The sequence below is a fragment of the Toxotes jaculatrix genome, chromosome 8 (assembly GCF_017976425.1).
Source record: "Toxotes jaculatrix isolate fToxJac2 chromosome 8, fToxJac2.pri, whole genome shotgun sequence".
Classification (NCBI taxonomy): Eukaryota; Metazoa; Chordata; class Actinopteri; family Toxotidae; genus Toxotes; species Toxotes jaculatrix.
Genome location: NC_054401.1, coordinates 4,239,847 through 4,253,979, shown reverse-complemented (window position 1 = coordinate 4,253,979; position 14,133 = coordinate 4,239,847). Strand labels below are relative to the sequence as shown.

Here is a 14,133-nt window from a genome sequence, read left to right as displayed (position 1 = left end):
AATTCCCCTTGTGTTGGAAAAAAAAGTCTAATCTGCAGTCTCTTTTACTGAAGTGGGTGGCATAATATTTTCCTTTAAGAATGTGGTAATGCTAATGTTGTTGATATTGCCCAGCATTGCCAAATTAATTATTAACGATGTTATTCTAGAAAACGCCATTTAAGTGTTATGACGGACTTCCCCACTGTCATTTAGCCTAAATCTGCCAAGAACAGACTGTTTAACCCAAACTGCACTTGTGCGTTTACTTCAGAGAGCGACTTGCTGAATAGATTTTTGAGCAATGTGGCTTGCATGCTTGAGTGAAATCCAGTTGCCCCAACCAGTGCCACTGGCAGTTGATGGGGCAATTTATTAAAGATCTTTTGACAGCCACCCTTGATACCGGGTCCTTCTGCTGTTTCACATTCGTTCATTGGGGCTGTATATGTTCAAGGCAACTCGCAGCAGCACTCACTTACTTGAATCATTGCCTATTCATTCATCAACTCAGGTGTCACTGATTTACACAAGTGCTGCTGGCCTCGCCCAGTTATTTCAAGGGCAGCTCAAATGACTTGGCAGTGATTACAGATCTGCCACATTAATGGTAGAAGTGGTTCTACGCCCTTATGACGAGTTGCGTTAATATTTTACTGTAATAATCAATGAAGCACAGAACGGAGAGTACATATATATATATATATATATATATATATATATTTATTTATTTATTTATTTATTTATTTATTTATTTATTTTTAAACATTTAACATAGAGTTAAATTAAATAGATAAATAGAGAATTACATTTCTACACCACTGTCGTATGTTAAAATCCCAGAATCAAGGCTGTGACTCAGATGTCAATAAAAGACATTTAATAAGCTTCTCTGTTTGAGAGGAAACGCAAAGGCTGACCGTCACTCCTAGAATGATTGTGAGGGTTTTAACAGGGTTTAGCTGTTCTGAAGTGCTGATGCATAATTAATATAATCCAGACTATAAGTATGTTGATACTGTGTACTTCAGTGGTAATTGCTGTGGACTAGTTGTTTTCCGAAAAAAAAAAAAATCACGGTTTCTAGCTTCTCAGATGTGACAAATTACTGTTTTTATTTGTCATAAAAAATAGCTTGTGTTCTAGGAATTGGGAGGTTTTCTCAGTTTTTCTGATGTTTTTTTTTTAGCGATCAAATCGTTTATTGGTTCATCAAAAAAAATAACCGGCACATTATTCGATTGGAAAAGTAATTGTTAGTTACTGCTAACCAGCTCCTCACTCTCTATTATCTTACCAGGGCTTAAATTTGGATAGTTTCTTTGGACAACTATTGGCTTTTCTTGCACATTAATTATAAAAAAATTTGAATAAGACTATCCATGTACCAGTCAACCATGAGAAAATTTTAGTGTTTATGTTTTTTTAACACTGTTTACAGCGAGCCCTCTCTCATTGTAATTTGATCACATCGACAAACTTGTTCTTGTTGACTTTGTGAACTGGAAAGATCTGTTTGAGGAAATCACAAACTGAAGTCCTGCCAAAGTCTACTTCTGTGTTCAGCGAACATGTAAACATGTAACGGCTATTATGTGGGAGACTGTCATCCACAGTGTCGGCCATATAATCAATGACTGACACACTGAAATTAAGTTGACCAGGTATTTGTTATTCCCTGTGTCGTAACCATGTCTTGCATTGCTTTTAAGCCTTAAGAGGCTTCATGGGTGAATCATTTAAGCTGTTGTTGTAATAATGATAAAGTTGGCTGTGGGAAGCTTATGAAATTGGCAGCTAATAGACAGTGTTAATTTTATTCACAGCGCAGGCAGAGTGTTCTGAAACTGTCTCGTCATGGATGCCTTATCGGACGCTGAGCAGTGCTGATGCTGTCCTCTCCCTCTCTCTCTCTCCTTTGGTATCTGAGACATGACAGTTTTGCTTGATCATTCTCTGGCTGAGCTCTGACCAGAATCTGAATACGACCATTTTCATCAATTTCAGTGTTGACCTGACTCGAATAATGTGTGTACCATTACACTACTCGTCAATAAACGGGTAAACAGCATTTGTAGTTATGTTTGTTGGACCTCAGTGTCATTGAGATGTTGTTTTTCACTGCTTTAGTGTGCTTACACCATTTAACAGTCTAAAAGCTGATTAATTTGGAGACATTACACTTAAAAAATGATAGTTTTAACTGATTTCATCTCGCATTTCTGTGTATGGTTCTCATTTACTTTGAGACAAGTGAAAAAATGAAGAAGTTAGTGGTTTGAGGCAAATTACCCTTTGTCTCAGTACTTCTGCACTAACTATGCTGGCATTCTCAGGTGATATCTTGGGGTTTTCCTTGCTCAACATAAAACTGAGGTGGTAGCTTTTAGGCTGCAGTCGGAAACTACAGATCACAAACAGCTGCTTTCATACCTTAATTCTATGTTTTTGAAAGTCTAAGGCTCACCCACACATTAGTAACGGTCCCCATTAAAGTTCCACACTGATAACGCTATAGTAGTGTTTGTCACAGGTTGAGGTTCAGAGATTTGTAGTGGCTGAACCCAGAGTGGTTACTGGGAAGGTCTGACATCCAGGCTTAACACTTAAAGGTTGACTGCAAAACTGAATTGCAATCACATGCTCACTAATGTCCGATTAGGTCGGTCCGTCCCCCACTTAGTGCGGCATCAGATAAATTCTGGCAGACTTTTCAATTTTCAAAAAGCATTTGTCTTACGTACTCAAGAGTTCACAGAGAAAGGGATTCAGTTAAAGCTAAGAACCGGGAACCATAGACATAAGAATTTTGTTATGATGCAGTTATATGGTGAGATGAATAAGAGATAAATTATGCTGTTGAATAATTTTCTAGCAGTGCAGGCTTTACCCAAGTAAAGGATAGGAATAAGTTTATTTTTGTGGCAATAGAGAATTTAGTGAAGTGAGAAATACTACTGGTGATGCCATTTTGCTGGGCTTGCTGGTTGACATGTTTCTCAAGGTTAAATATTTAATTCACACTAGACATAAACATGTTAGGGAGCCAGTTACAGAAGGTTATTAGGTCATAGTTAAGGCTGGCAAAACAAACAAGTGGAACTTTTCTTTTTGGTCAAATAGCTAAGGCATCAGGTCAGGAGTTCACAGGCTTATATTTCAGCAGTACTTTTGGTAACCACCAGTCATCCTTTCCAGAGGCTGTGGACTAACTACTGTTTGCTGTTTTTTCCTAATCCAGACACAGTATTTAAAAGAAACCCAACAAATTAACTTTTTTTCTGTTAAAACTTTAAATGAGCTGAATTAATGACAGGAAAAGGCTGCTTTTGGTGTCAGAGAAGGCTTTCAGTATTCTCCTATAGGCATGGATTCTTAATAAAGCATCAAAACTGTGAGAAGGTACGTATTAATGTTACTGAATTAACAAATGAATTTACTGTAACTGTGGTTAATGGCTCAATCAATATTTGAGAACATGAGAGGCTTTCTGCCAAAGCCTAGAGCCAAAAAACTAAGAGCCGATGCAGCAGAAGTTGGAACAGCTCCATAGAGAAGAGTTTTGAGAAATTGGTGGTGAACAATTAATTCAGAACACCTAAAGCAATTTTTTTTCACCTCTGGTTAATAGTATATTTTCCTTTCTCAGCACTGAAATACTGCCATAGAAAAAAAAACATTTGAATATAAATTTTGAGGGAACGTTTTCTGGCATCAGCAAGTCTTTGGTTTCTAGCTTTGGGAAAGAGCTATTCATACTGAGAAATGGGACTTTACTTTTCTGGAGCATATGGACAACACATTTCAAAGTTCCGCCGTCTCTTTTAACTGCTTGCTCTAATTTTCCTGCATGCTCCTGTCACTTGTGCATATCCATCCAGCAGTGTTATGCAATAGAGTTTTTGGGTTTAAGAGGTCAAACAAACCAGTGACTGAAGAGTGCTATTCTTATGGTTCAGCTGCACGACCAAGGTAACCAAGTTCATTTGCCAGTTACATCGGCTAAAAACCGTCAGATAACACAAATGCATGGTCTGAATACCCTCAAAGTATATAAAGTCCACTTGTGTTGAACTCTAGCATTACAACTGCAGTCCTCTAGAAATAGACGTTACTCTCATTTATGTTTTTTTCGGGTTGTGCTTTAAAAGTTTATTCCCAGCTTAGTCACCTTCATCACACTTCATTTGAGCAACAACTGATATCATATGGTACAGAACAGCAGCAGCTGGGCCTTGACCAGGTTTAAACCCCTGTGGGATTTGACCGCAGTGACACCAGAGAACAAAACAGTCCATATGCTATTTTATTAAAACAACACGCTCTTTCCAAGATTATTTATCTGTTACAATATAAAATGTTGAACACGTATAGTGATTGTAGTGATTAAATTAAAATTCTCAGAGAGATAACAGTGCACTTATCAGGAAAAACTCTGTCCTAACTCATTTAAGGTGTAAAGGTTACTGCTTTTCCTCTCCTCCTGTCTCACAACAGCTCACACTGTGCAGGTGAAAGGGATGTTTTGGTGCTTTTCTTGACCTTGACAGCTTCATCCTGTTGTATTTTTATTGAAAAGTGTACACAACAGAATGTGCCAGCACAATGTTCTCATGAGAGCTGCCTTTCCATACATTTTATTTTCTCCTCCTTACTGTGAGGAATGAGATTTCTGTGTGACTCATTTTCTAGTTTTTGTTGTTCCTCCAAAGCTTCTTCAGTCACCGCGTTACTCTCTCATCTCTCTTTCACACATTAGTTTTGTTTTCATCTCAGCCTCCTCTGCCTGTTGAACGTATCAGGTGGTGTTAACACAGTCTTGTTATTAATGATGCAGCTTGGAGAGAAACTGGCAGTGGTTGGTTTAATGCAGGAGATATCTCTGCTATTTATTATGCATCAGAATTGCTGTTGTGAACAAACAGGATTGCACTTGGGTATGTATATGACTCAGAATTGCACGTTTTAATGCATTTAATCATCCGAACGCTTCGTCTAACTCATAGGGAGCATGGGGTTAAAGCATAAAGTAATCAAAGTGATTGAGGCTCATTGGACAAAGTGGACATGGACCAGTCTTTTTCTCCTCCGATACTTAAGCCCAGGGCAAACTTAATTATAGAAATATTATAGTGTTGACATTATACCACATCAACACACCAACATTATATATTTGAGAGGTTGTTGCCACTTACCAAGTCTGCTCATAAACACCAGTAGAGACTGTTCAGTGGAAACCACAGAGATATTTTTGGCTAAGAAAAGGGCCACTTTTTTTTTTGTACCATTCTGGTCATAGCTACAGCCGCAAGTTACATTTGCACTCAGATTAAATTCTTCTCATTGAATTGATTAACATTATTGTGAGCTGAAATCAGCTCTGGTCTGGAGCTGAAAGTTGATTTGTGCTGCAATGTGATTCAGGTGATTCACATTCCTTGTTGTTGGGGATGTAGGTAGAACAGCGGAGCAGAGAGTAATGGGTCCCCTGTGACGTCCTCAGTGGTACAGACAGTTCATAACTGCTCACTGAGCCAGAAAAAAATGCAGGATTCAGCCCATTAGGGGATTCAGATTCCTATGGGATCTGTGAGCAGTTGGATGTGCTCTGTCTTACTTAGTCACTCTCTCTCTCCATCTTGCTTTCTCATCGTCTCTTCCTGTGTTTTCTTCTCTCTCTCACTCTCTCTGACTCATTCTCTGTCTCCTTCACTCACTTAACACACACACCCTAAAACACACCAAACATATATTGAAACAGTACGTAAAGGCATAAAAGTAATTTCTTGCCTTATCAGGGCGAGCCCACTGGAATTAGCCTTGTTATTATCTCTTTATTATGAAACACCATGACATCAACATCAAATATCCTTTTTCTAATGTACTGACTTGCTTTCAAAATGCACCCAGGCGTTTCCTCTCTGAACACAACTAAAAAGAAAAAGGAACTCTGTAATGGATAATGAGCACTGTTCAACAGCTCTGCAAAAAAATTCCCTTAACAATGACACAGACTTTGACCTTGATTCACCTGACATATAAAAAATACGGTTCCACAGAAGTAGTGATGAGTAACAACACAGCGTATGTTCTGTATGCCTACTCCCGACAGTGCTTTTCCCTTCAGTGACAATACTTACTAACACAAAGGAATACATCAGTTGGGACTGATGAGGTTGTTGATCAATACCTGTGACTCAGGATGTACTCACTAATGCTGCAATTTCTGGGTTATGAAATGTACTTTGCATCTCTATAACAAATATACTGTAGGACAGGTCAAGGTCCTTACTGAGGCTATGTTTGCTGACATTACTTGAATATTTCAGGGATTCCCATTTTGTTTTGGTGATGTGCTTTGGCCTGGCTGAAAAAAAAAAAAAACTTGATCATGGTTCACAAGAAACAGAGATGAACTGAAATAATAAGTGATATTTATGTCCATGAAAAAATGTACTGCATAAAGCAAGTGTCTGTCATATCTATAAACAGACCATCTGATAATGATGACCTCGTCTTTTAAGTGTCATTTAAGGACTAATAAAACTGCATGGCAAAAGAAAACAGCCTCGGCCACTTGATTTCCACCAGAGGCAGAGAAAAGGGACTGTTCAGCTCAGGAAATAATAACGTGGCAAAAAAGAGATGTGTGCGTGTGCAGTATTGTTTTCTAGTTTTGGTAGAGGAAACAGAGGGAAATCCCATGGTGAACGCCTGGCATTGCAGCTCTGGCAATACAGCAGGAACCAGACGCATAACATCAGTAAGCTGCAACTGTAACACAAGGTTAACATGAAGACAACAAGTCCACATTCTTAGCCAGATCATAAGGATTATCTGCAGTCATGCATTTAGGTTTTAAGCTCCCCTTTTATATAATGAACACCCCCTAAGCAGCAGGCGGTGTGATTATTATGTTTACATTTTTCTTGACATGGTCCATCCATGGTTCACAGAAAGATGTGAAATCCCTCCGATCGGAGTAAACATGTCTCAGTCTGTGTGTTTTGCAGTACTCCAACAGACAGATGGGATTTATAATGATTCATTAATATTGAAAAATTTGTTCATAATATTATTTGGCTGGGTTTGAATTCAGAATTACAGACTGACAGGCTTTGTCGGATTAGATATTTATTATTGTACTTGATTGTACAAGATGAAGATGTTTTTCCATGTTGAGGAGGACTGATTCTTCTCGGCTTCCGCCCTCCACTGTACATATTCTTTTAATTTTATTATTGCATGTCATGTACTTTGATGTCTTAATTGTGCAAACAAACAATCAATCTGGCAGAGCTGACAGCTGCAGGCTGCATTGTGGCCAGTAATGTCGGTTTTGCTGCATCTTGTTCAGTTGCAAACAAGTATATGTGTCATTGCACAGCACAGTCAGTCCCTGTGTAGCTCTAACAGCTGCTGCTGAGCTATGGTAGTGTGCAAGATCACAGAAGTAAGCAGACAGACAAGGGACAAAAGTGAGTGATTATGATCAAAATTTAGTAAAACGTTGATCCTGGTAAAAACGACAGCTGCACTGTCATCTATCTCAGTGGGTGTAGTCAGATGTATTTTTATAAATTCTGTCAGCAAAGAAGGCAGATTGTTGTCACCGAATAGGTGAAGTAAAAGACAGAAGATGTAAATGTCAGGGTGGCTGTGCGACAGCTTGTCTGCATTTACAGACATGTCAATATAGACACATGGAAATTACACATGGCCGTGCCCTTCCTTGACACAATGCTGTTTATGTGTACAGTTTTTTTTCCAGCATGTGAGGTATGCACATCTGAGTTTGATTACATAAGGGTTTGAGCATTTCATAAAACCCTGAAGGAAAATAAAGATCAAGCGTTTCTACTGGAGTGCAGCGTAAGGAATTCTTAACTGTGCAACATCATATTGTTGACAAAATGCTGCATTCCTTTTGTATAAAGTGGTACCATTAAGCTGCCACATGATGATTAACGGTTTGAGGTTGGCTGGTGTTATATTGGGGTGGGTGATATCTCGATTATGCTTGATATATTGCGGCTTGTTCTACCTGGGACGTAGTAGATGATTATGTGGCAAACATCGAGTACAAACTGTCATGTACGTTTTTAAGCCACCCGCACGAGACGTGAGAAAAGAAAAAAACTTGTGCACACGTCACACCCACTCTCCTGGGCCAGTGGGTGTGTCCTATAAGGATGCGATGGATCCAGAAGCTCTGGAACCAGAGCTGTTATGAAACGCTTTAGAGGAGATTTCAAAATATTAAAATACACATGATAAATCACGATATAGCCTAAAAATATTGCAATACTATTTATAGGACATTATCACCCCAGCCTTATGCTAAATTTGTGTAATGAGTTTGAATAAAATGGTGTCCTTGTACTGAAGGAACCTGCTGCAGTGGAAAGAGCAGGGTTCATTGGAAATGTCAGAAATGTGGCTGCTGTAGTTGACTGGATTTGTGTGGGCGATACTTCCTGAGGGCGATTCCCTGCTGAATCTCCATAATATACAGTGACAGGTACCTTAAGCCACCCAACAAAGTTGCTGTTGTGATTCTGCTCAGCAAATGCTCAGCGGGAACAAAGGGGGACCAGGACGGAAGGACTAAACATGCAAACGGTGTACCAGAGCAGGCAGCATGTTGTGTTGAGCTGTATTGTGTTTTAAGGCTGGTGTTTACCTGAATTTGGTCTTTCTATGGTGACAACTGCAAGGTAGAATATTTAATACTGAATCCTAGTGTGAAAGACATTTGTCAGAATGAAAATACTGAAGTGAAATAGGCCTATTTCGAAACGGAGAAAAGGGAAATGCTTGTATTGAGATTTTAATCCATTTGTGCAGAAATTTGGTTACACAAATTTACTGCTGTAGTTCCAAGACTAGAGGTTAGTTTAGGGAATGATCAAAACAAACAGGTGTCCTTGTCCATACTATTGACAAGCAACACACTAGCTGGCTCTGGGTGAGTATGAATCTGGAGTAATACCAGGGTCCCTTAGCCAAGGTTTTATGTGTGTTTACTTAATAAAGAATGATGAGAAGCAAAGCACTGTTGGGCAAAATCCTTCTATCTTCAAACTGTAAACCTTTCAGAAAGAAAGAAAAACATAGAGCTGAACACATCCACATTTATGTTACTTTAGGTAAAAACATAAAATCAAAAAGTTTAAAGAAAGAGTTTAAAGATTTTACCTCTTTTTTTTAATTGTTTTTCAGTCTGATAAATGTATTTATTATTCAGTGTCTATAAAAAGTTTTGTGTTTTTTTTTTGTTTTTTTCTTATGGAAAATGTTTTTTCTGTTCCTCTGCAGGATGGCTCAAGACAGCGTAAAGAACGAAAGAAGACTGTATCATTCAGCAGCATGCCCACGGAGAAGAAGATTAGCAGTGCAAGTGACTGCATCAGTGCCATGGTGGATGGCTCTGAGCTGAAGAAAGTGCGATCAAATTCGCGCATTTACCACCGCTACTTTCTCCTTGATGCTGACATGCAGTCTTTGAGATGGGAGCCCTCAAAGAAGGAATCGGAAAAGGCCAAAATTGATGTAAAATCCATCAAGGAGGTCCGGACAGGGAAAAATACAGACACTTTCAGAACTAATGGAACCTACGATCAGATATCAGAGGACTGTGCGTTCTCAGTCATCTTTGGGGAGAACTATGAGTCCCTGGACTTGGTGGCAAACACTGCAGATGTAGCCAACATCTGGGTTACAGGACTGAGGTACCTGATCTCCTATGGGAAACATACATTAAACATGATAGAGAGCAGTCAGAACAACATGCGCTCGTCGTGGCTAGGTGAACTTTTTGATGAGGCAGACAGTAACAACAGCAAACAAATAACAATATGCGCTGCTGTGCAGCTGGTCAAAAAGCTGAACCCAGGACTCAAAAATGTGAAAATAGAGCTGAAGTTCAAGGAGCTTCACAAATCTAAGGACAAAACAGGTTCTGATGTGACGAAAGAGGAGTTCATTGAGGTCTTTCATGATCTTTGCACCAGACCAGAAATTTATTTTCTTTTTGTTCAGTTCTCCAGCAGCAAAGAATTTCTGGACACCAAGGACTTAATGATATTTCTGGAGGCAGAGCAGGGTATGGCACAAGTAAGCGAAGACACCAGCTTAGAGGTCATTCAGAAATATGAACCGTCCAAAGAGGGCCAGCTGAAGGGCTGGCTTTCTCTCGATGGCTTCACCAACTATCTTATGTCGCCAGAGTGCCATATATTTGACCCTGAGCAAAAAACAGTATGCCAAGACATGAACCAGCCTTTGTCCCACTATTACATCAATTCATCCCACAACACATACCTGATAGAGGATCAGTTCAGAGGTCCCTCAGATGTGACAGGGTATATTCGTGCTCTAAAAATGGGCTGCCGCAGCGTAGAGCTGGATGTGTGGGATGGGCCTGATAACGAACCTGTTATTTACACTGGCCATACAATGACATCACAGATAGTCTTTCGCAGCGTCATTGACGTCATCAACAAGTACGCCTTCGTTGCGTCCGAGTTTCCACTGATACTGTGTTTAGAAAACCATTGTTCCTTAAAGCAGCAGAAAGTCATGTTCCAGCACCTGAAGAAGATCCTTGGAGACAAGATCTACCTAGATCCTCCTAAACCTGAGGACTGCTACCTCCCCTCTCCCTCTGAACTGAAGGGAAAGATCCTGCTGAAGGGTAAGAAACTGAGCACGAACTGCACTGCTTCAGAGGGTGAGGTAACAGATGAGGACGAGGGGGCAGAGATGTCTCAGAGGATGAGCATTGAATCTGCGGAACAACAGACTATCGCACCCAAGAAATTCCAGCTGTCAAAGGATCTCTCTGATCTGGTGACCTTGTGTAAGTCTGTGGAGTTTAAAGACTTCCAAACGTCCTTCCAGAGCCAGAAGCACTGGGAGCTGTGCTCTTTCAATGAGGTCTTTGCCAGTCGCTATGCCAGTGAACTCCCAGGTGACTTTGTTAACTATAACAAGAAGTTCCTGGCACGGGTTTACCCCAGCCCCATGCGGATTGACTCAAGCAACATGAATCCACAAGATTTCTGGAAGTGTGGTTGCCAGATTGTGGCAATGAACTACCAGACTCCAGGCCTGATGATGGATTTAAACATTGGCTGGTTCCGTCAGAATGGGAACTGCGGCTACGTGCTGCGTCCAGCGATCATGAGGGAGCAGGTGTCATATTTTAGTGCCAACACGAAAGATTCCGTGCCTGGTGTTTCTCCACAGCTCTTGCACATCAAGATCATCAGTGGACAAAACTTCCCCAAACCCAAAGGCTCAGGTGCAAAAGGAGACGTAGTAGACCCGTATGTCTATGTGGAAATACACGGCATTCCTGCCGACTGCGCTGAACTAAGGACTAAAACAGTCAACCAGAATGGGGACAACCCTCTGTTTGATGAGAGCTTTGAGTTTCAGATAAATCTCCCAGAGCTCGCAATGGTGCGCTTTGTGGTGTTAGATGATGACTACATCGGGGACGAATTTATCGGCCAATACACAATCCCCTTCGAGTGTCTCCAGCCAGGTTTCCGCCATATACCGCTACAGTCTCTGACAGGGGAGGTTCTTCCTCATACCTTGTTGTTTGTTCATGTGGCCATAACCAATCGAAGAGGAGGCGGAAAACCACACAAGAGGGGACTGTCTGTACGAAAGGGCAAGAGGAGTAGAGAGTACGCCAGCATGAGAGTGATATTGATCAAGGCTTTGGATGATGTCTTCAAAACAGCCATGCTGCCGCTTAGAGAGGCAACAGACCTCAGAGAAAACATGCAGGTAAGACATTTAAGTTAAACTCTGTTAAAGGCTCATTTGATTCGTTTCTGTCCCCATCACTGAGCCAGCAGTATCATCATTGGCAAATGTGTAATCTTCTAGCATGAGAACGTTATTCTCTGAAAAGAGTAAACTGAAGAAAACATACCCCCAGGTCAAGCACATATAACATGTACATGAGAACCAGATTTACTACAAAGAATCTTGAGCAATTGAAGAAAAAGCCCCTTCTCTGGAAGGAGAAACACAAAACCACCAGGCTTTATTGAATCAGATTTGATCTAATCCTTATGTGTTGCGCAATAGTCAAAACAGATGCAGAGAGTGAAGTTGAGGAACATGATGATGAGAGACCCCGTTTGAATGGTAGATCTGTTTGATAGATATTAATAACTTCTAATGTGCAAGTAGGAAAAGGTCACAGCGGAATGGAGGAGGTAACATGATACATATCATGACTTTTTCAAGCGACAACAGAACATGAACATACGTTTACATGTTCAAACCTTAACACGTTTCAATTTTATTTATATAGCGCCTTCCACAATCAAAATTGTCTCAAAGCACTTTACAGAGACCCAGAGCCTGACCCCAGAGCAAGCTCTTAAGGCAACAGCAAGAAAAAACTCCCTTTTAACAGGAAGAAACCTTGAGCAGAACCTGGCTCATGTGGGCGACCCTCCTGCCGATGGCCGGGCTGGGTGAAAGGTGTCACCCTGGACTTTTTTCTGATATTGAGCTACTTTATTCACTATCATGAAAACTGTGTAAATTTGGTTAAAAAAAAAATTCAACACATTTATCACATATTTGTAGTCTTCTATCCTCATTTTAAGTTTCTGCAAAGAAACATATGAAATTTTATGAGCAATGCTGTACTGGACCACAACACTCTGTGGTTGGTCTCATGTTTCTCTTCAGGCATTGTATTAGGATTTATTTTAGAAGCCCTGTTTATATTTCAGTCATTGTGTGATAACAAGCCACTGGCCTTGAGACTGTAACACATCTTGGCCATCCAGCGACAGTTTGTCCCTCCGGTTGTTTATGTAGAGTTTATATTTGGCCTTTCACAGGAAGGTTAGGATTTGTGTGTGTGTGTGTGTGTGTGTGTTCCATTTCCATGTGATATTGGTGTCAGTCCAAAAGGCTTGAGTGTTTATGAGTGGCTAACAAATGCCAAAATAAAACCACTCACAGGTAATGAGTGAGCTTCCAGCCACTTCCTCTGACAGGGTGTTACTCTCCCCCATGGTAGTTAGGTTTTATGTAGATCATTGCCAGACTAAAGCAACATAGAATATTAAGTTCCCCTCTCTCCAGACTTTTACTGATGGTTGTGCCATTCGGCATTTTGTTTTGCTTGGCATGTCAGTATAAACCATCATCACTGCCTGCAAGCCCAGTTGTAATTTCCCTCCTCCCTCTGCAGAATGCCATAGTGTCCTTTAAAGAGCTGTGCGGCCTTTCTGCGGTGGCCAACCTCAAGCAGTGCATCTTGGCCCTTTCCCCTCGACTGACTGGCCCAGACAACAGCCCCCTCCTGGTGTTCAACCTCACTGACCAGTACCCCAACTTGGAGCCCCAAGGTGTACTACCAGAAGTCCTCAAGAAAGTCGTCACCACCTATGACATGGTGAGTCGTGGTCAGTTTTCATTTTATTTACACACTAGTAACACAAGCAAAAGTGGTACAAGCAGATGGCGGACAGACGGAAATAGCTGATCTCTGCAGGTAAAATCTAAAAGTTTTTTTTTTTGTTCTATTCAGTTTTCCAACTTGACAGAGCACAAAACATTCAGCAGACATGATTTAATCTGTGGCTGTTTTGAGGAAACTTCTCTTTTACAGGCAGCAGTGCACACACACACACACACAAAAAGAAACCCTCAACGTATGAACTTTAGTTGGAAATGGCTGTAGATCTATCTATGCTTCCACTCGTCAAAGGGAAAGAAAAGACCTAACCGAGCAAACCAGCTTTGACTCCAATCAAATCAATATCTCAGCTTTACTGGTCTTAATGGGGACACACAGAGATGGTTAGGTAATGGGGCCAGAGCTCTGTTAAGTAATAAAATCAATGTTCACAAGTTATGCAACATGCCATTGAGGCTATTCCCAGACAATGCCATTATCCTTAACACATCATGTTCTCTTCAGCAAGTTAACTTCCATTATTTCAAGCAGGAAAGTCAGAAAACCCCAGCAAAAGCCCACTGGCAGAAGAAGAGCCACACGTGAAGTACTACAATAATTTTGCATCCAGTAATTAGGTTGTTTAATTAGATATTTCCATCCTTCTGACTCTAGGGTTATGTCCCCAGAATATTTATTAAACACAGTAAAAT

At 40.5% G+C, this 14,133-nt stretch overlaps 1 protein-coding gene across 1 annotated transcript in view; it reads left to right on the top strand.

The window, feature by feature from the left end:
* LOC121185667 (inactive phospholipase C-like protein 2) overlaps nucleotides 1-14,133 on the top strand; it is a 33,507-nt gene that overhangs the window by 6,573 nt on the left and 12,801 nt on the right. The window contains exons 3-4 of the mRNA XM_041043970.1: nucleotides 9,298-11,781; nucleotides 13,214-13,417. Of these exons, the coding sequence (XP_040899904.1) occupies nucleotides 9,298-11,781; nucleotides 13,214-13,417 (2,688 nt within the window). The remainder of the gene's footprint in view (nucleotides 1-9,297; nucleotides 11,782-13,213; nucleotides 13,418-14,133) is intronic.